The 20,745-nt window shown below is 45.5% G+C and overlaps 1 protein-coding gene across 2 annotated transcripts in view; it reads left to right on the top strand.

Annotated features, from left to right (window-relative positions):
• Positions 1-1,489: 1,489 nt before the first annotated feature.
• The window catches only part of IBA57 (iron-sulfur cluster assembly factor IBA57), a 22,732-nt gene continuing 3,476 nt past the window's right edge, over positions 1,490-20,745 (top strand). Inside the window, exons 1-3 of one of the 2 annotated variants that reach the window (XM_069095850.1) lie at positions 1,490-2,402; positions 2,683-2,823; positions 16,196-16,542. In XM_069095850.1, coding sequence (XP_068951951.1) covers positions 2,062-2,402; positions 2,683-2,823; positions 16,196-16,542 — 829 coding nt within the window. In that variant the 5' untranslated portion in view covers positions 1,490-2,061. The remainder of the gene's footprint in view (positions 2,403-2,682; positions 2,824-16,195; positions 16,543-20,745) is intronic. The other variant, XM_069095851.1, reaches the window with a different exon arrangement.

Genomic DNA, 20,745 nt, shown 5'->3' with positions numbered 1-20,745 from the left:
TTATTACTGGAATGGTGGGATATGACCCATCTTCCCACATTCAAGTGAGTTAGTTGGTCATAGGTTCCTGGGGTTCAGGCCTTGGCTCCCCAAAGGGTTCCAGAATTCCCTAATTGGACATCATTGTCCTAGAAGAATGCATGACTGAAGTTTAAATGTTAAGTATTGTCAGCAAAAAGTCCTGAACTCTTAGGAGAACCTCCAGAGAACTAAGGATGACAAAAGGATATTGGCCATGGCAGTTACAAGTAAAAATAATTTCTAGGATATAAAAATCAGTTGACCAGTGGGAAGTCAGCTGCAAACAAGTGAATGAGAACAAAGTAAAGGACTCGTGGGTTCTGAAACCAGAATAGCTCACCCAGGATGACTGCCTCCCACTGGTAAAGTCATAGCCCTGATGCTCAAAAAAATTAGCCAGCTTCAAGCAGGATAAGGAAATAAGTTTTATAGATTTGGGGGTGAAAGGCTAACTCCATAAACGATAATAGCTAGCATTTATATAGAACTTTAAAGTTTGCCAATCAAATCAGAGTTGATCCTTATAACCCTGTGAGGCCAGTACTATTGTTATTTCCATTTTATAGATAAGGAAACTAGGCTGAGCAAAAAGTAAACTGAAGCAACAACAAAGTTATGTAACTCCCAGCGTCAGCCAACTAGTATCTGATGTAGAATTCAAACTCGGGTCTTCTTGACTTCATGTTCTCCATTCTCATTTACTAGGCCACCTAGATGCTCAATACAAAAGGAAATCAAAACCTATTGTGTTACTTTAAAAGGGTTCAATTAAATTTAAAGCTTCTTATTTAGGGCTTACAAGTGTCTGTGCTTGGGCAAAGGATATAAAAATTAATTTAAAAAAAAAACTGTCTCTGCCCTCAAACACTTCACTGGGGGTTGGGGGTGGGAGTGAGATAAACACATACCTAGAAGAGTATAATACATTATCAGTGTAATCCATTTTGAGGATGTTCAAAGAATTAATCAAGACAAAGTGTCACAAAATATCTCTCTCACATAACACATTACGTGTGTATATACACACATATACATACACATATGTATGTGTCTATATATACATACACACAAACACAGAGATACACATTTATAAGCCATGAGGCTTAAAAGGGAGTAGTTTCAAAATTTAGTCTTGTGATTATTTGTCTTTATATTTTGGGAAAATCTTAGAACAGAGAACAGAATTCGGAATGAAGGCGGGTATTTGTTCCTTCTGTCTCCACCGGCCCCCTCCCGAGGGAATCGAGGACGTGGTGCCACGTTACAGCGGTCACTTGGTTACAGTAGCCCGGGGAGGAGAGGGCAGGGCAGGCCCCTTCCTCTCACATCTGTGGCACCGTTACAGCTGATTTCATGCCCTGGCAAAACACACACCCATCACTGAGGGCCCAAACTGTTTTCTGTGGAAGGACTTTCAGGCCGGACTAGCCCCGGGCGGGGGAAAAGTGTGAAAGGGGATGAAACCCTTCCAGGAGCGTGATTCTTGGCTTCTCCCCGCCCTTCCCCCGCCTCCCCAACCCCGTGGCAAGAAATAGTTGATTTAATAAGACTTTTCCTATTAAAGACATTTTAAAAAGTCAGACTTGCTCCCGGCAGCCTGTAACTGAAACCCAGGACCGCTATCTCTAAAGCCGGTGTGACGTAAACATCCAGGTTCCGGGGACGGGGGGAAAGAGAGGAGGAAAGAAAGGGTCTTTCTTGGCCCCGGCCATCAGGGAGGGCTTCCTGGAGGAAGGAGGCTTTTGGTAACTCCTAGTTAGCCACATCCACCAACTATAAGCTTCCCAAGAGCAGGAACATTCACTGCCACCTTCTCTCATTCGGCACAAGACCCAGCTCCCCAAACCGTAGTCAGCAGACGCGGCTTACACGATTGGCTGGGGAATTGATTGACAGCCGTAAGACTCCGCCCCTCCCCACCCCTCATTGGGCTCCCTCGGCAGGTGGGCGGGTCAAGGCGGCGTGGGTGCGGTAGGGGGGAGGGGAAGGGTGCTGTGGCCTTCTCCTCCTCCCGTAAAGGGCACGGCGTTACTCTTCAAGATGGCTGCAGCGGCACTGCTCCGCTGGGCGGGTCCAGGCCTCTGCAATTCCGTGTGGGCGCTACCTTTAGGCGCGGGACTGAGGCGCTGCCTGAGCCTCGGCGGCGGCAGCGACAAGGAAGGTAGCAACAGTTGGTTGTACTTCCCGCTGCGCGATCGCGACGCGCTGCGCGTGCACGGGCCCGATGCAGAGCCATTCCTTCTGGGGCTGCTGACCAATGAGCTGCCGCGACCGGGTCCTGGGGGCGGGGCGGCGTCTCCTGAGTCGGCCCCAGCGCGCGCGCACTACGCTCACTTCCTCAACGTCCAGGGCCGGACGCTCTATGACGTCATTCTCTATAGGTGCGATGGGATTGGCGGGTAGGAGGATGGGCAAAACCACTCGTAAGACCGGGAGGGGGGCAAAATTACTGTATCTAGCCGTTCTGTGTCGATGGTGGGGGCACAGAGGATGAGAAGAATTATTGGTGCCTTTTATTAATATCAGTATTATACTAGCTGACATTTATTACTTCTTGAGTGCGTCATAAACATTTCATTTGACTTTAACAAACCTGCTCAGTAAGGAATGTCAGTATCCTTATTGAAAGATAGTGACATTTCCTACCTATCTTTCCTTTAGAGACCCAAAGCGGCGAGTTCAAGTGTTGACTCTAGCACAGCCCTGTTGTGTGACCCTGGGTAGGTCACTTAACTTCACAACTCTAGACATAGACACCTCCCCAAGACTATTTGAGAAGAGGTGCCCACCTGCATTGATAAAGTGAGTTTCCTCATACCAGTGAAATGACAGGTCCATATCCTTGCAACAATAATAGCTTGCATTTGCATAGAGTTTACTATGTGCTAAGCACTTTACAATTGTTATCTTATTTGATCCTCACAACGACTCTGTGAGGTGGATGCTGTTATTACCCCCATTTTACATATGAGGAAACTGAAGCAAACAGTGGTTAAATGAGTTACTCAGGGTCTGCCTAATGAAGTTCTCTATCCCTGAGCATTCCTGTGCCCAGTTTACAGATGAGGAAACTGAGGCTTTGTAATATTAATGGAACCTCAGGTGGAGCCCATTAAGGGAAGGTGGCTTAGGGGAGGCTTGCTTGCAGGAAGGATTGATTGCAGGAAGGCTTGCTTGCAGGAAGGCTTGCTTGCAGGAAGGCTTTCACACCTTTTGTTAATTTCTATTTAGGCACTGAGTCTCGAGGGTGGTGATGTCCTCTGACCCTGAAGCAGGGTATATATACTCTGAGGTTAGCATTTTGCTTTGGGGCTCAATCATTGGAAGAGTGTTCTTGTAATTTGACCAGATGACACTCTGGGTAACTGTTAACTCTGGCTTTGAAAAACCCAGATGTTGGCTTCTCTTTCTGGTAACTACCATATGTATGTATTGCCTTGGTCAAATAATTGGATCAGTTGATCTGTGCTAATTTTTCAAACATTTAGAAGCTCTGTCTGTTGGTCTTTATTTCTTTGCTTGTATTTTCTCTGAAGTTCAGGGTGCTGACTTTTTGCCTGAACTAATGAATGTAATTTAAAAAGATTGTTGACCCCTTGAACAGCTGTCTTTCCTAGTAAAGCAGATCTAAGGACCTATGCTAGCAGCCATCCTGGGCGTGCCAGTGTGGGTGCCACTACAGGCTTAGAGAGGGGAAGTTCGTTGGGACCAACACAGCTAGTGTCACACGTAGGCCTCCTGACTGGAAGACTCCATCCTAATTCCTGCAGAATTGTAAAAATCACTCTGATACCAGCCAACACATATATTACATTGCACTTTTATGTATACTATCACAAAACTCACAATAGCCCTGTGAGGTAAAGTATTGCTTACCTCCATTTTTCAGATCAAGAAACGGAGCCTCAGGTTAAATGGCTTGCTCAAGATTTAGAATTGCTGTAGTATTGTAGCAGTGATCTCATTAGTAGCCTGTTAAAGTTTATGTGTTATATTTCACTACATTCTAATCACATTCCTAGGAGTCTTTTAGAGATCATGCCACCCCATCATTTTACAAAGGCAGTGGGGAAGGGGACAGATATTTATTAAGCTGTCCTGTAGGTGCTGGGCTGAGCACTTTACCAATATCACAAGAACTTTATAGGGTAGCTGCTATTATCTCCATTTTGTGGATGAGGCCCAGAGGCACACAGCTGACTAGTGTCCGAGGATGGATTTGAACTTGGGTCTGCCTGACTTTAGGTCGGTTTTGAGGAGTCTTCTAGATTTTAGCTGCTCAGTCATTCAGTAGATGTCTGTTGAGTGCTTCTCTGTGTGTTGATCACTGTTCCACTGTGTCTCCTCGTACCCTCCTCTCCATAGTCAGCTAAGTCATGCCCAATGTCTGATCTCCTTTTCCTTTCCTTTTCCTCCATGAAGGGTTCCCTGATCTCCCCAGCAGAAAGGGAACTGGGTCTTTCCTTTGCACATGCCATTCTCCTTCCTGTTGTTCAGTGGATTTTCAGTTATTTCTGGCTCCATTTTGGGTTTTCTTGACAAAGATACTGGAGTGGTTTGCCATTTCCTTCTCCAGCTCATTTGACAGATGAGGAAACTGAGGCAAACAGGGTTGAGTGACTTGCCCCAGGTCACACAGGTAGTAAGTTCCTGGGGCCAGATTTGAACTTGAGAAGCTAAGTCTTCCTAATTCCAAGCCCAGTGTTCTATCCACTTCACCACATAGCTGCCCCAGGGGTCTCAGGATTTGGGGTTGGACCTTGGAGATTATCTCATTTTATATTCCCCAAGTGTTTGTGATTTTCCAGTGTCACCCTGCTCATTAGTTTGCACATGGGACCATCCTCCACCCCCCATTTTCAGTCCCTCAGTGGTTGTCGGTTTCATTTCTGAGCTTGTATCCCCAGCCCTCAGTGTTGGGAAAGGGCCATGCATTAGCAAAGTTCAGTCATGCATTTATCAAGGGCCTGTTTTGTCCTAGGCACTGTGCTAACAGCCAAGGTGAGGAAACAGGCCCTTCCTGTGTATGGTCTTTTAGGGAAAACACCGTGTATGCATTTAAGTATGCACCACATTCAAGAGTCAGCCTTTATCTGTGGCTGTGTGGGGCAGCTCCTCCTTAACAGTTTATCAGCACAGCACAGCTGAGACCTAGGCATGGCCCTGGCCCTATCTGCTTACCTGGGCACCATCCTTCACAGGGCCTTCTTGTGCCATCACATTCAGTTGGAGCAGCTTTAATCTGGCGCAGAACTGTGCTGGGGGGGGGGGTGGAGATGAGAGGAGATGGGGAGGCTCACAGACAGTCCAGTTGTAGGCCACTGTGGTGAAGGGGAAGAGTCAGGAGAGTCCAATTCTTCTTGTGACTCTTATACCCTGTGTAGTTTGTGACCTGGGGCAAGTCCCTTTCCCTCTGGCCTCACTTTCATCATCTGTTAAAGGGAGCTGGACTTGCTTACACAGCCAGACCTCACAGGGTCATTTTCAAGGAAAGCACCTTCTAAAGCTCAGAGGGTTATAGAAATGCGTTCTGTTGTCACTGTTAACATTGTTGTCATTATTGGAGAGATGGGATTCTCAGATGGACATTGGAGAAAAAATGAAAGATGGCCTGATCAAGGACTAACCCAAAGACAGCCTAGAGCCAATAGTAGAGTGAGTGCTGTGAGCAGCCAGAAAAAGGAAAGACCAGGACAGGCCAGAGTTAGCAGGGAAGGCTTCCTTGGAAGAGGGGGCCCTGACATACATGTTGGAGGATTGGGGTTTTTTATCTGCACCGGCCTTGGAATCAGGAGGACCTGAGTTCAAATCCGACCTCAGACACTTAACATAAAAACTAGCCATGTGACCTTGGGCAAGTCACTTAACCCCAATTGCCCTCCAAAAAGGAAAAAAAAAAGCTGCTCATTGTCAAGGCCTGGTAATTGAAGGCCAACTCTTACTCAATACTTTTTCAAGCCCCAATAAAGGGTCTTTTTTTTTTATCCCCAGCATAAAAAAAAATTGAGCTTTTTTATTGCATATATTATTCATCTTATTATTCTTGCCCTTTCAAGGGATTTTCTTCTTCTTTTACATTTTCTTTTTTATTATGAACCTGAAAAACACAAATATCTCAATGCATGAAGAACATAAAAAGAGATCTCTGTCACACAGTCTGTCCTTTAAAAATGTACATTAAGGGGCGACTAGGTGGCGCAGTGAATAGAGCAACGGCCCTGGAGTCAGGAGGACCTGAGTTCAAATACAGCCTCAGACATTTAACACAAAACTAGCCGTGTGACCTTGGGCAAGTCACTTAATCCCAGTTGCTCTCCAAAAAGCAAAAATAATAACAACAAGAAGAAAAATGTCCATTAAATTTATCCAAGTAATGACTGAACTGTTCTGCTTGTCGGTGTCACGTCCCAAACTTCCTTCTCCTCTCCTCTGGATTTTTTAAGTGTTTTAAGTTGTTTTTTCTTCTTTCCTGTGCATTGCTGTCACTGCCCATCAGCTTGCCTTACCTTGTAACAAACAAGAACCACAGGGATGAGCAAAGCCATCCATGCATCGGCCACAGTCGCAGACGCCTCCACCTCTCATCATCACCTCTGTGCCGAGAGGGGAGAAGCTGCTTCACTGTCAGTCTTTTGGAGCTGTGATCGAACCTCTCACCATTTGGAGATCTTAAGTCACACACTGCCATTGCACAGTTGGTCTCCTGGTTCCGCTGCTTTGCCTTGACGTCTCTTCATGCAGCTGTTCCCCAGGGGTGATTAGTAAGCCCCCACTTCTCATCATCACCTCTGTGCGGAGAGGGGAGAAGCTGCTTCACCGTCAGTCTTCTGGAGCTGTGATCGAACCTCTCACCATTTGGAGATCTTAAGTCACACACTGCCATTGCACAATTGGTCTCCTGGTTCCGCTGCTTTGCCTTGACGTCTCTTTGTGCAGCTGTTCCCCAGGGGTGATTAGTAAGCCCCCACATTGTGCCGCACCAAGGGTGGGAGTCCTGGGGTGACAGTGATGGATATGACACAGACCTTGCTTTCAGGGAGCTTCTGATTTAATGAGGGAAAGAGCAACAGGTGCACAAAGAATTAGGCTTTAAGGGAGAGTGAGAAAAGTGCTGGGGGAGAGGCGGCTGCCAGTGCTAGGAAGTTTTCTTCCTATTAACTGTTAGCTCTCATTTTCTTCTGTTGTTCCTCCTTCTGGCCTAGATGGCCAGGCAGAGCCAACCTGAGCCCTCAGACACATGACAATTCTTCATATACTTAAAGAAAGTGATCAGTCTTCTCCATCTACGTCCCCAGGCTGGGGGCAGAGAGAGCTCTAGTGACTCAGAAGAGAGGTCTTTGGAGGGCTGGGCTTGTCAAGGATAAGGTGTCAACTGAAGAGACAGGGTTGGAGCTGGCCATATGGAATGGGAAGACCAGATAGATGGAGTGGTGAGAAGCACTTTCTTCTTAAGAGAGGGGGAGGGAGAAAAGCTCCATGGAGGAGGGGACATTTTCAGATGTGATTGGTGCACAAATTAATTTTGTTTGACTATAGAGCTTGTTTGTTACAAGGGAAGGCAAGTTGGTGGATAGGGGTGGTGATGCAGGAAGATAGTGAGGAAGGAAGAAGAAAACACTGGGTTTTAAAAGAAAAGGGTGATTTCAGCAGAGGTATCAGGGGGCAGGTGTTCCAGAATAGACTGGAATGGAAAGCATATGAAAGGGAGCAGTTTGAAATTTGCCAGAAAGGTATGATAGAATCTGATTGTGGGGAGCCTTGAATGCCAGGATCAGGAGTTTGTACTTTGATAGACAATGGGATCCACAAAGTTTGAGGAGAGGAGTTACTTGGTCATAATTGTGTTAGTAAGACAATTTGAGCAGCATGTGGAGGCAGGAAGACCAGTTTGGAGGCTGTTAGAATAGTCCCTACAAGTATGATGTCTTCCTGAACAAGAGTCGTTGTGCCGAAGGTAGAGAGGGGATGAATGGGAAGGATATGGAGGTAGGAGCTGTAGGCTTTGTCAGTTCTCCTCCCCCTCCAGACCTCCTCAGGGAAATGTGGGTCTGAGTTCTGGTTAGGTTACCTGGCACCATTCACATTTCCTCCCATGGTCTTCTGTTGTGATCCATAAGGTCAGGGCTCCAGCTGTGGCCAGGAGAAGGGGGTCATTTTGTGGCCAAGGTTAGGAGGTTGTTTGTTTATTTGTTTTTTTAAACCAGATCCTTGCTACAAACTTATTTTGTGGCAATTAGCCTTATGACTTAAATTTTTCTTTATCCTTTTTCCTCCAGGGAAAGTTGAAATTGGCTCAGCCACACTTGAATAAACAATCCACCAACTGGGGCGGCCAGGTAGCATAGCTAGTAAGAGCACCGGCTCCAGTGTTGAGAAGACCTGGAGATCGAATCCCGGGCTCAGACACTTAGCACCCACCCAGAAACACCTGGCCGTGTAACCTTGAGCAAGTTACTTAACCCCAATTGCTTAGGGGCAGCCAGGTGGCTCAGCGAGTAAGAGCACCCAGTGTTGGGATGACCTGGATCAAATCCGGGCCCAGATACTCAGCACCACACCCAGAAATAACTGGCCGTGTAACTTTGAGCAAGTTACTTAACCCTGATTGCTTTTAAAAATTAAAAAAAAAAAAAAGCCAATCCACCAACCAATACACATAGTGAACTCCTACCTGATTTTAGTGATTGAATAGTGGGACCAGTGGTTTGATGTGGAGGCCTCCAGAGCAGAGTAGGCCTGTGGAGGGAAATTGTCAGGGAGGCAGGTTTGAGTTCAACCCAAAGTAGATGGTGAGAATCATCCAACCATAGAAAGGAACTCATTATAGGCTTTTAGCTCTGGGAAGGACCTTAGAGAGCCTCTAATCCAGGGCTGGGGAACCTGTAGCCTCCAGGACGCACATGGCCTTCTAGGTCCTTGGGTGCATTCTTTTGACTGAGTCCAAGTTTTATGGAACAAGACCTTTTATTAAGGGGATTTGTTCTGTGAAGTTTGGATTCAGCCAAAGCCTGCACTTGAGGACCTATAGGGTCACATGTGGCTTCAAGGTCGAAGATTCCCCACCCCTGCAAATTTGCCATGCTGTCAGTGGCCAAGCTGGGACCCAAACTTGGAAATCCTGACTTAAAATAAATTGATCTTTTATTGTACCATCAGGATGACTTCTCTAACGTTAGAAGTGATTATGTGACCATCTGTCAGAAATGCTGTAAATGATGTTTTTTCCAGACTTCTCACATATGACTCCTGTCCACCTATTCCACTGCAGCCTAGCCAAGCTCATTTTCATTCCCAGCTCTCCTCCTGCCCCTCTCTGTCACATTCTGTCTCCTATCCCTAGATCAGCCAGTCTCCTTTACCACCTCTGCCACCTGAAATCCTTGCCTTCCTTTAAGGGCCGGTTTAGGTACTGCCTCCTACAAGAAACTCCCTGATTTCCTCCTTCCCCTCCTTAGAGCTCTCAGATGCACACAGTACATCATAACCAATAGTAGAGAATTTCTTATTTCCTTGATTAGATTATAAATGTCTACAAAAGCATTGAGGAAAGCCCTTCAAATAGTTGGAGACAACCCTCAGAATGCACCTCTGTTTCCTTTACTCTGGGCTAAAAATGCCAGTTCCAGATAGATGCCATAGGAGAAACAGCATGGTACAGTGGGAAAGCCCAGAGAGAGGCAGTTCTGAGGAGGAGGAAAAGGGAAAGGCATCTAAGGAGGCAGATACTGGTTCATGAGGACCTCGTTAATCAATTTAGATTTCTTAAAGGTGTGTATGGAAGATGGCAACAAGTTCATGCAATGGGGGATGTGTTGAGGTTGGCAAGGAAACCAAGGACGACAACAACACAAAGGTGGCTTTTTGTTGCTGTTGTTGTTTTAAAAAAGCCATGCCTGGGGAAAGAAGAACATCAGAGAGGGACGCATCATAGCCTGCAGAAAGGTATTGATGACAACCATATTGAATTTTTTGATGACCCAGGATAACAGAGAGTGTAGATAATGCAAAACTGCTCAACTTTTGTTTTGCTTCCACCTTTTATGCCAAATAGTCTTTGGACTGGAAAGGATAAAACAGAAATGAACCCGCAAGTGAGTAAGGCCCCATCTGAAGTATAGTTCAAGCCACCAGGCTGGACATACTACATTCCAGGGCACCGTAGAGAGGGGCCAATGATTGCCACACAGTCAGGGGTTTTTGAAAGATCATGGATCACAGAGAACAGAAGATGTACCATAGGACTAGGAAGGTGAAAATGCTATGATTTTCAAAATTGGAAAGAGTAGAGTCTGCAAACTCTGGGCGAACAAACTTGACTTGGATTGTTGGAAAAATTCTTGATTGTTTTGAAAGCGATGGCTGATGAATAGCCAGAAAAGGTATTGATCATGATGGCTTCCTCAAGCACCAGCAGGTCCCACCTGGCCTGACCTGAGGAGTTCATCAAGGAAAGATTAAGAAACTTTGATATATAGAGTTTACCAAGATTTTAGTGTAACATTTGGTAAAGGATTTGATGATGTTCTTATTGGAAAGAAGTATAAATGTGGGCTAAATGACAGTCCAGTTATGTGGTTTCCTATTGATTGAATGGCTAGAACAGTGGTTTGATATGGAAGTCTCCAGTAGAGTGCCCCAAGGATCTATCCTGCGCATTTTAGTATTTTAAAAAAGACTGATTTGGATAAAAGCCTCGGTGGCCAGTTTCTTAAATTTTCTAGTGACACAAAGTTGAGAAGGCCCTCTAACATGTTAAATGAATGAATCAGGATAAAGTATTGGGGTAGCTAGGTAGAACAGTGGATAGAATGCTGAGTCTAGAGTCAGGAAGACTCATCTTCCCGAGTTCAAATCTGGTCTTAGACACTTACTAGCTGTGTGACCCTGGGCAGGTCACTTAACCCTGTTTGCTTCAGTTTCCTCATCTGTACAGTGAGCTGAAGAAGGAAATAGCAAGCCTCTCCTGTATCTCTGCCAAGGAAACCTCAAATGGGGCCACAGAGAGTTGGACACCACTGAAACAACTGAAAAACAACAACAAACCAGGATTAAAAAAAGAAATCCGAGGCTAAAGATTGGACTAAATCTAAGATTTTAACATTTAAATGTAAGGTTTTACACTTGGGCTAAAAAAAAAGTCACTTTTCTAAGTATAAGGTTGGGGTGGAGAACATAAAAGTTGTCTCCAGGTATCTGAAGGATCGTCATGCCAAGGACTAGACTCACTCTTCTCAGCCCCAGTGGGGGAAAAGTAGGAGCAGCAGGTGGGAGCTTCAGCTGCCTGACTCTGAGAGCTCTACGGAGGTGCAAGGAACTGCACTGGGAGCTGGTGCTTTGCCTTTCTCGCTAGAGCCCGTCAAGCAAAAGCTGCCTAGCCAGCTGGGTTTATTGTCACGGGATTGTTGAGGTATTCTACTGGACTTAAATCGCCTCTGGAGTCCTCCAAGGGCCCTTCCAGCTCCGAGCTTTTGTGATTCTGTGACTTGGAGTCCAGACCTGGCTTGTGTGACCCTGGTCACCCTGAGCCTCTGTTGACTCCTCTGTAGCATAGAGATTACATACCGTGTGACTCACAGGCTCATTGTAAAACTCAGAGTGCTATGTAGATGTGAGTTAGGCCAGGCTCATCTGAGGGGAAGCTTCCTATTAGAGATGGACCCTCATACAATGACTGGGAGTTTGTGGACAGAGGAGGTGTGAGGGCCTTTGAGACAAGAATTATGGGGCATAGGATGGTTAACTTGTCTAGACTGGAGGGTACCTTGGAGGAGGGAGATGTAATCTAGAAATGCAGAATGTCAGGACTTAGAAGGAACTTTATTAATCTGGGCCAACATTCTCATTTTACAAGTGGGGAAACTGAGACCCAGAGAGAAGACACTTTTCAGAGGCCACTCAGCCAGTTTGGCTCATGTTTGGGTTTTAGGAAGGACATTAATAAGCTATGGAGTGCGTAGAGGAGCACACCCCGGGTGGCGAAGGCCTTAGGATTACCAAGGAGGGTCAGCTGAGGGAATTGGTCATTTTAGTCTTGAGAAGAGAAAACTTTTGGCAGAGGGAGCAGAAGTGGGCAGGAAGGATAGTGTCCTTCAGCTATTCAAAGGGCTATCACATGGGAAAAGGGGAACAGACTTGTTTTGCTTATTCCAGAGTGCCAAAGATGCTTAATGTAAGCAAAGACCTCCTCACTGTTACTGGTGGCCTAGAGTAGAAGGGGCAGGCTGTGGGCTTCCCTGCCCTGAAGGCCTTTAAGCAAAGGCTGGATGACCACTTGTTGGGGATGTCATAGAGTGGCTTCTTGTTTAGAACCAGAGAGCTGCTGACTGTCCCTTCTGTCTGCTGTTAGTCTGGGTTGCACCCAAGTGGCATTCAGGCATTCTGGGCACCAGTGCCACCCAGTGGCAGATCCAGAGTCTGGCCTCAGTGCCACTTGTACCTACTGCTTTGGACCTTGTGGTTTAGTTTCATCCATTTAGAGCTGCAGCCTAAGGCCATGCTGTTTGTAAGGGTCGAAGTGTGGACCAGAGCCTTGTTCTTCTGACAGCAGGTCCAGTGGATTTCCCACCACATTATGCTTCCTCCCCTGGAATTACCAGTGGCCCAAGGCAGCAAGCTAAGAAGGTAGTAGTACTCACTGGGAATTGTGGCATGGAACATAACTACTTACTAGTCTGTGCCATAATAATAATAACAGCGATAATAAAGGTGATAATAGCACTATATATATATGTATATATATATATGTATATTTATCTATATGGCACTAAGTTTAACATTTGCAGAGTGCTTTACAAAAATTATCTCATTTGATCCTCACAACCATCCTGGGAGGTGGGCACCATTATTATCCCCATTTTATGGGTGAGGAAACAGGCTTAAGTGACTTGCCAGGGCCACACAACTAAGTGTCTAAGATTGGATTTGAGTTCAGGTGTTCCTGACTCCAAGTTCAGGGCTTTGTCCACTTCATTACCCAGCTACTTCAGTCTCATAACTCTTTACCAGTTCTACCTTGTGGGGGAAAATCCTTTTTGAATTTGTCAAAAATTCAGTGGAGAGAAAGCTAAAATATCATGATATCATCATCATCATAGCTCCAATTTCTTTAGCACTGTACAGCATATACTATATTTTCTTTTAGAGACCCCTAAAAAAGAGGTAGTACAAGGATTATTATTTTCTTCTTACAAATGAGGAAACTGAGGCAAAGTAGTAATAACTAGCATTTATATAACCCATTACAGTTTATAAACTATTTTACATACATTATCTCACCACATCACTGTGAGGTAAAGAGTTCCCTGTGGTTGCAAGCCCTGGTTTGCTAGTGTTCCTTCTTGTCCTGGTACTGAGACCTCAGAATGTCACCCAGATCCATGTATGGGTAATGCACCAGAGTCTTAATCTCCTTGTGACCAGTTGTCTGACCCCCTTACTGTCTGTGGGCTGAGAGGTCCAGAAACCGCCGCTGCCACCACTGATTCAGTCACCCCAAGGCCTGTTCCTTGTTTTCTGGGGTCTGGTCATGGCCTGTCCTGGACCATGCTCCACTCTCATGTTGGTGCAACAGACCTTTCCTGCTGACCTCCTAAGTTGTCTTGGGCTGGAAATTTTGTTTCATCTCATCATTTTGTGGGTTCTACAACTCTAGAATTTGTTTTGAGGCATTATTTAAAGTTTTTTGGAGGGATTTTAGGGAAAGCTTAGGTGAGTCCTTGCCTTTTCTCTGCCATCTTGGCTCTATCCCCACACTTACTAAATAATTTCAATTTAAAAAACAAACAAACAAACAAACAAATTTGACTGACTGGAGCATCCACCAGTGATGAAACATCCAGAGAGATAGTAATCTATGAGGGCAGAATGAGGCATACACTTTCAAACGCTGCCAGTGTGTTTGGTTTTGCTTAACTATTTTTTATATGGGATTGTTCTGTTGTTTGAGAATTTTTTTTAAGGTAAAGATTTTTTATTAAATATTTTTATTAATTTATTTAAAAAATTTTTTTAAAGATTTTTTATTGATCAAAAAATGATCACATTTTGGCTTACAGGAGACCTGATTTCTCAGTGTTAAGGAGATTAATATAAAAGGAAATGTGAGCCTTCACCCTTCCTATTGCTTATAAAGTGTCTCAAATCATGCCTTCTAATCAATCATGTGCTTTGCTTTACAGTGCAGAAAGGCATTTAAATCCTAAGAAAATTCAGAATCTTTCGTTTGGCATCCAAGATCCTCCATAAGCAGGCCCCACCCTATTTTTCCATCCTTTTCCCCCCATCTTCTCCATACATGCCACACTCTAGCAAAACTTGCCAATGCTGCCCCAGAACACACCCTGCCCTCTCCCACCTTTGATCCTTTGTTTTTACTATTCTGTGTGATTTCAGATGCTCTTACTGGGTCTCCTCAATTCCTAACCATTCTTGTAAGTCCAGCTCTCCTGTGCCTCCCAGGAGGCCTTTCCTTCCTCAGGCTCCATGTAACTGATTATACAATGTAGTATACAGTATGACACAGTGAGGCTTTCTTTGTATTGGCTTTTTCTCCCCTCTAGCAAGAACAGTAATCTGCAGACTTTGGGACAGAGAATCGCACCTGATCTCAGCTTTGTATCTTATCTCAGCATCAAGATCTGCAAACATGAGGTCCTTATAAATGCCTGCCTGTTGGGTCAGGCCTCAGCAGTAATGAGGGCAGGGAACCTTGCAGCAGGGTGTCCAGCTAGTTCTTCCCCTCACCCAGCTTATTCGCGTTGGAAAAGGCTGTAGTACTTTCTGGACAGTCTGGCCTGGTTGGGGCTCCCTAGAGCAGTAGTAGTGAGGGGGTGGGGAAGGGGCGGGAGGAAAGAAGTGAGTTATTTGGTGTAATGCTGTCAGTTTTCACAAGATGTTGAGTAGGTAAGGAGTCACAGGCTAGAGACACAGTTAACTTCTAGAAATTTGGGGATCCAAAGGGTGAAATGGACCCCTGGAGGCCAAGATCAGCCAGTAAATTGTTTAAGGTCCAGCAAGGGTCCTGAAAGCCCAGCTCTGCGACCACAAAGCTGGCTTGGGGCTTACAGAAGCAGGCTGCCTCCCAGTCTGACTTGTCTGCTTGTTGTGGCAGCTGTGCTCTTGTCCTGTGGAGCCTTGGTGTTTGTGGCTCGTCTCCTCTCACCTCCATCACTCCCCATCCTCTGCACGAGTTTCATCAGTGGACAGCTGCCAGTCATTGACACATCCCACAGAAAAGAGAGCTGAGTTTGTCCAGTGGGTTAGAGATGGGAAATTCTTACCTGGCCTCACGCTACAACCCTGATCCAGGCTACTCACTGTACCCCTCGTCCTTCCCCCAGGCAGAGGCTTTCATATAGCACAGGCACAATCTGAGAATTACATTCCTTGTTATTATTGTCTGCCGGAGCCTTTGAGCCCTCATTATAATACATGTGACTTTACTTAGGGCAAAAATCAATCCCAGTGGGTTATGGAGAGCCTGATTTTCTGGCATTAAAAGTAGGTGCGTTTGTGAAAATAAAAACAAACTTTTTTTTAAAAGTGCCTCTCTGTGTGCTCCCTTGTATGTTATATTCTGGACAGACTCCTACTTTACCTTTTCATAGATTTGGTTGTATTATAAAGCTCCAGCCCTGTCCGTAGATTGACCTGACTTCACCTTCTAGACATGTGTAGATGGCTTAGTGCAGCCCATTCCCCTTATTGGAAACACTGTTCTGACCCACATTGTACTCACTGGTATGAAGGTGGGAACTCCACCTTTCCATGAGGTTGTTTGTGAGCTTTATTGATAATAATTTCCTATTCAATCGATCAATCGGTCACCATGGATGTATCTCTCAGATCATAAATGCCTGGTGACAAAGCCAGGCCTCTCTGATTTACTCCATGCAGGTTTTGTTGTTATCAGAAGCCTCAGCAGAAGTGATCTCCTCCTCTGCAGATTCCTGTTAGTACTTTGATTGTGCTCACATTTTAACTGATGTTTCATCCCCTACTAGATCACTCTTGAAGGCAGGGAGGATCTTTTTTTTTCATCTTTGTATCTTCAGCACCAAATACCGTGTCTTGCTCACAATAATAGCTGCTTAATATACACTTGCTGAATCCTTGAAGTGAAGTTAGATTGTTTTTTCCTCACCTTGCTCAAAACCTGATTTCTCTTTTCTCCCAGACTCCATGAAAGCAAAGAGGAAGAGCCACATTTTCTCGTGGAGTTTGACAGCTCAGTGTCTGACGCTTTTCATAACCACCTAAAACTCTATAAAATCCGAAGGAAAGTCACCATCAGCCCGTGCCCTGATCTCTCTCTCTGGGCTGTCCTCCCACAAACTGCAGCTGAGGGCCTGGCAATGCCCTCATTAGAGAAAGGTGGCAAACCTGTGGTTCTCACCCCAGATCCCAGAGCAGCATGCATGGGCTGGAGATTAATCATCCGGAAGGAAGATATGGCCCAAGATGTGATTCCAACTACCCAAGTTAGAAGCACTAAGGACTATCATAAACACAGGTATCAAAAAGGTAAATGAGAACTGTCTTCTGGGGCAGAAGCAGGGTGAGGAGTGGAGAGGGGAACCTTGAGGGGTAGCTGAGGGGTCACTCTGGCCAGAGACTCTTAACCTTTTTGGTGTCATGAACCTTGGGAAGTCCCATAAAGCCTAGGGATCCCTTCTCAGAATAACATTTTTAAGTATAGAAAATTTATTTTTGCTTTTTTTTTCCTTTGGAGGGCAATTGGGGTTAAGTAACTTGCCCAAGGTCACACAGCTAGTATTTGTGTGTGTGTGTGTGTGTGTGTGTGTGTGTGTGTGTGTGTGTGTGTGTGTGTTAAATGTCTGAGGCCAGATCCGAACTCAGGCCCTTCTGACTCTGGGGCCAACGCTCTACTCACTGCGCCACCTAACCGCCCCTACGGTAAGTATAGAAAAAGTTCATGGACCACTCTGACACTCCTAGGTCAGGAACCCCTGGACCAACCAGATGGTTAAATAATAATAATAAATAATGGTAATCATGATAACCATGATAGTCATGATGATGGTGTTTCTAAAGGCCCTCCTAGTTTTAACATTCTGTGTTCTGCATTTCCATTCTAACACTATGATCTTGGCTTCCTGAGTTTTTACATATCCTGGTAAAGAAGTTGCTAAAGACGCTTGCTATTTTTTCATTTCTTAGTTAACAGTCAAGGGAAGGCAGAACAGTAAAAGGGAGTAAATGAGAGCTAATGTGGTGTAGTTGAAAGAGCCCTGACCCAGAAATTAGGAACCCTGAATTCTAGTCCCTGCTTCTCATCTCCCTGCTTTGTGAGCTTCACTGTCTTCATTTGTAAAATGGGAATAATATTCTTCATATCATCTACCTCATACAGTTGTATTACCAAAACAACAACAGCAGCAGCAACCAAACCACACCCAAAGGAAATGGGAGCTCCTGTTATCGTTAAGATGGGCTGTAACATGAGGAGTTCTAAGATGAAAGGTAGACATTACTCTTCCTAAGCAGTTCACAAAACACCTGTCAGTGTCACTCTAGAAGCTGCCTTGAGAAGTTGGGTGGCCTGGGCCTGTAGTGGGAAGAACTTGGGGCTTGGAGTGAGAAGGCTTGGGTTTGAATGTTGTCTCTGTCTTTGTGCAAGTCACTTCCTTCTCTGGGCTTGTTTTCTCATCTGTGGAAGGGTTGAACTAAATGACTTCTCAGCTCTAAATCTGCTCCTGTGACCTTAAAAACTAGGTTACTTGGATAGGCACAGCAACCAAAGTGGACTCTTTTCCAGTGAGAGTCTTCATAGCAACAAATCCTGTGATGAAAGCTTAAGGCTAGTGTATAAACCCAAACTGTAATGAAATGAAAATAATCTAATTCTGAATTATAAAATCCTAGGGCTGAGGAGGACCCCTGAATCCTTCCAGGGGCATTGGCCCTCATGATGACCTCCCCTTTAGATCCAGTGCCTGTCTAGAGACAGCATCCTAAAGCAGGTCTCTCTGTAGGGTAGAGTGCTGACAGTATGTGTTGTTTGTTGCCTGAATATCTGGACATCTGTGGAGAGCTCACTTTCTCCCATGAGATATTTCACATTGCCTTCTATTCTTTCATTTGTTTGGATCTGTTTAACAGCATCTTGATTTCTCATAAAGTCATTAGCTTCCATTTGCTCCAATCTAATTCTGAAGCAATGATTCTCCTCATTGAGCTTTTGAGATTCTTTTTCCATCTGGCAAATTCGGCTTTTTAAGGCATTCTTCTCCTCATTGCCTTTTTGAGCCTCCTTTGCCATTTGAGTCAGTCTGTTTTTTAAAGTATTATTTTCCTCAGTCAGGCTGTTGACTCTAATTTCATAATTTTCTTGCATTGTTCTCATTTCTCTTCCCAATTTTTCCTCCACTTCTCTTATCTGCTTCTTAAGGTCCTCTATGGCCTGGAACCAGCTTGTATTTTCCTTTGAAGCTTTTGGTGCAGGAGTTCTGACTTCACTGTTTTCCTCCTGTTCCATGCCTTGCTCCTTCTTGTCCACAAAATAGGAGTGTAATGTTGGAATCTTCTGTCTGCTTTGTTTCCTTTGCCTGCTCATTTTGCCACTCAATTACTTGACTTTTGGGCTTTTTGCCACAGTAGGACTCTGCCACCAGACAGGGGAGCTTTCGTCCCAAACGCTGGGATTTTCTCAGCTGCCAGAGGCATTAGATGGGTGCCCTCTCTGAGGTCTCCACATGCTCTGGCAAGCTGGACACACACCCCAGGACCTCCACCCTAGACTGCAATCCAGATCCAAGCTGGTTAAAGCAAGAGCGATTACCCCTCAGACTGGTGCTTGGTTCCCCTACACTCTGCAGGCCAGGAGCTGAAGCTGCCACGTGGGGCTGGCTGGCTGTGCCAGTGTCTCAGCGGCTTCTCGCCCCGGGGGTAAAAGCCACGCACTCCCACTTACTCCTCCCAAAGTCCAGACTGCACTGACCTCTCACTTTGTCCTTCCTATCTATGTATTGATAAATCTGGAACCGGCCACAGCTGCTGCTGATCTGGAGTCCCTCTGGCCACGGCTGGTCAGGCCCGCCCTGGGGCTAAAGCCTCGGCGTGGGGCTGGGCTCGGCTGTGCTGGATTCCTGCCGGCCTGCCGGGCTGTCCTCAGCAGGAGGTTAGCTTCTCTGTGTCATTTTGTGGGTTCTGCAGCTCCAAAGTTTGTTTAGAGTCCCCTTTTTACATGGATTGGGGAAGGTGGAAGCCGGAGCTGAGGAAAGGTCGTGCTTCTACTCCACCATCTTGGCTCCGCCCCCCTGGAGAGCTCATTTCTGACCAAGGCCAAACATTGTTATTATTCTCCTCTTCAAATCCTCCAAACTTCCAGACCTTCAACAATAGAAAGTTAGCTCAGCTGCCCACCATTCCCCCTGAGTTGTACTGATCTTTCCCCTTCTCTTGTTTCCGGCACTGGCAAGCTGGCAGGAAAGTCATGAGTCCTGCCTTGTGCCACCTGCCCCCCACCCCCACTGTCACTGTCAGTCCACTCCCCAAGCCTGTGCTATGTCCACTCCGTCTCTCCTGCAGGGCTCACAGCACCCAGGCCACCCTCCAGCCTCTCCCACTCCTTGCCATATTCCCACCAGTATTCTCACTGCTTTGTAACCAGACTAATTGCCCACCACAGACCTGCCATAAAGCTTTTGTGCCAGTAGAGATGGGGAGGTCACCATCCTGCATGAGGGACAGACAACCCCTTGACAGCCCAGGCTCTTGAGAGCTTCTGATACTCCCTTTAGAAGCATTAGAGTTGCCCACTAATGATTATCCTGGGCAGTTAGTATTGTGGATAGAGAACTGGACTTGGAGTCAGAAAAATCTGAGTTCAAATCCTGCTCAGACACTGACTGTCACCTGAGGCAAGTACTTAACCTTATGAACCTCACAGGTAACATGGGATAACAATGACAACCCCAACCTCAGGGTTGTTGAGAGGATCAAATGAGATCATATTTATAAAGTGTTTTGCAGAACTTACTATGTGCATGTTAGTTATAATGATGGTGATGGCCATCATTATTGTCATGTGTAACTCTTGATAGTTTTCAAAATCCCTTCACCTCTGTTTACTCATTCAGTCCCACTGAGAGTGCCTCCTACCATCAGAAGGATTCTTCTAAGACCTTCAGCCGACAGATCCACCAGGTCCTGAGAGCCAGCTTGGACTGGCTGAGGAAGCGCACCCTTAAAGCTCTGGCCATATCACCCACATCTCAGGCCCCACACAAAAAAGCTGTCTGAAAAGAAGGCTGAGCAATGGCCAGTCTTCCCTGCCAGTAGAGGGGAGGACCACAAATTCCTTTCCCCTTCCCTGTCTGCCCTAAAAGTACTTTGTCTATGGCATGGCTAATTAGAGTGATTTATTTGCAGAAAGCATATATTTCCTCCACTCAAGTCCTTAAGCACCATGAAGGCCACAGACTGGGCACTAAAGACATGGACAGATTGTGCATGTTCACTTGCATCTTTAGCCCAGAGAAGAGAACACATTAAGGGACCATGATAGCTGTCTTGCAGTGTTTGGAAGGTTTTGTTTTGCTTAGTCTAAGAAGGCAGAACTAGGTAGAAGTTGCCTGAGGCAGATTTAAGTTACTTGTGAGGAGGAACTTTCTTTCCTTCTTTCTTTTTCTTTCTTTCTTTCTTTCTTTCTTTCTTTCTTTCTTTCTTTCTTTCTTTCTTTCTTTCTTTCTTTCTTTCTTTCTT

The sequence above is a fragment of the Petaurus breviceps genome, unplaced genomic scaffold (genome assembly GCF_028583685.1).
Source record: "Petaurus breviceps papuanus isolate PSGF00001 unplaced genomic scaffold, PetGlider_PUasm1.0 227, whole genome shotgun sequence".
Classification (NCBI taxonomy): domain Eukaryota; kingdom Metazoa; phylum Chordata; class Mammalia; order Diprotodontia; family Petauridae; genus Petaurus; species Petaurus breviceps.
Note: the sequence above shows the minus strand (reverse complement) of the source record. Positions and strands in the feature narration are given on the sequence as shown.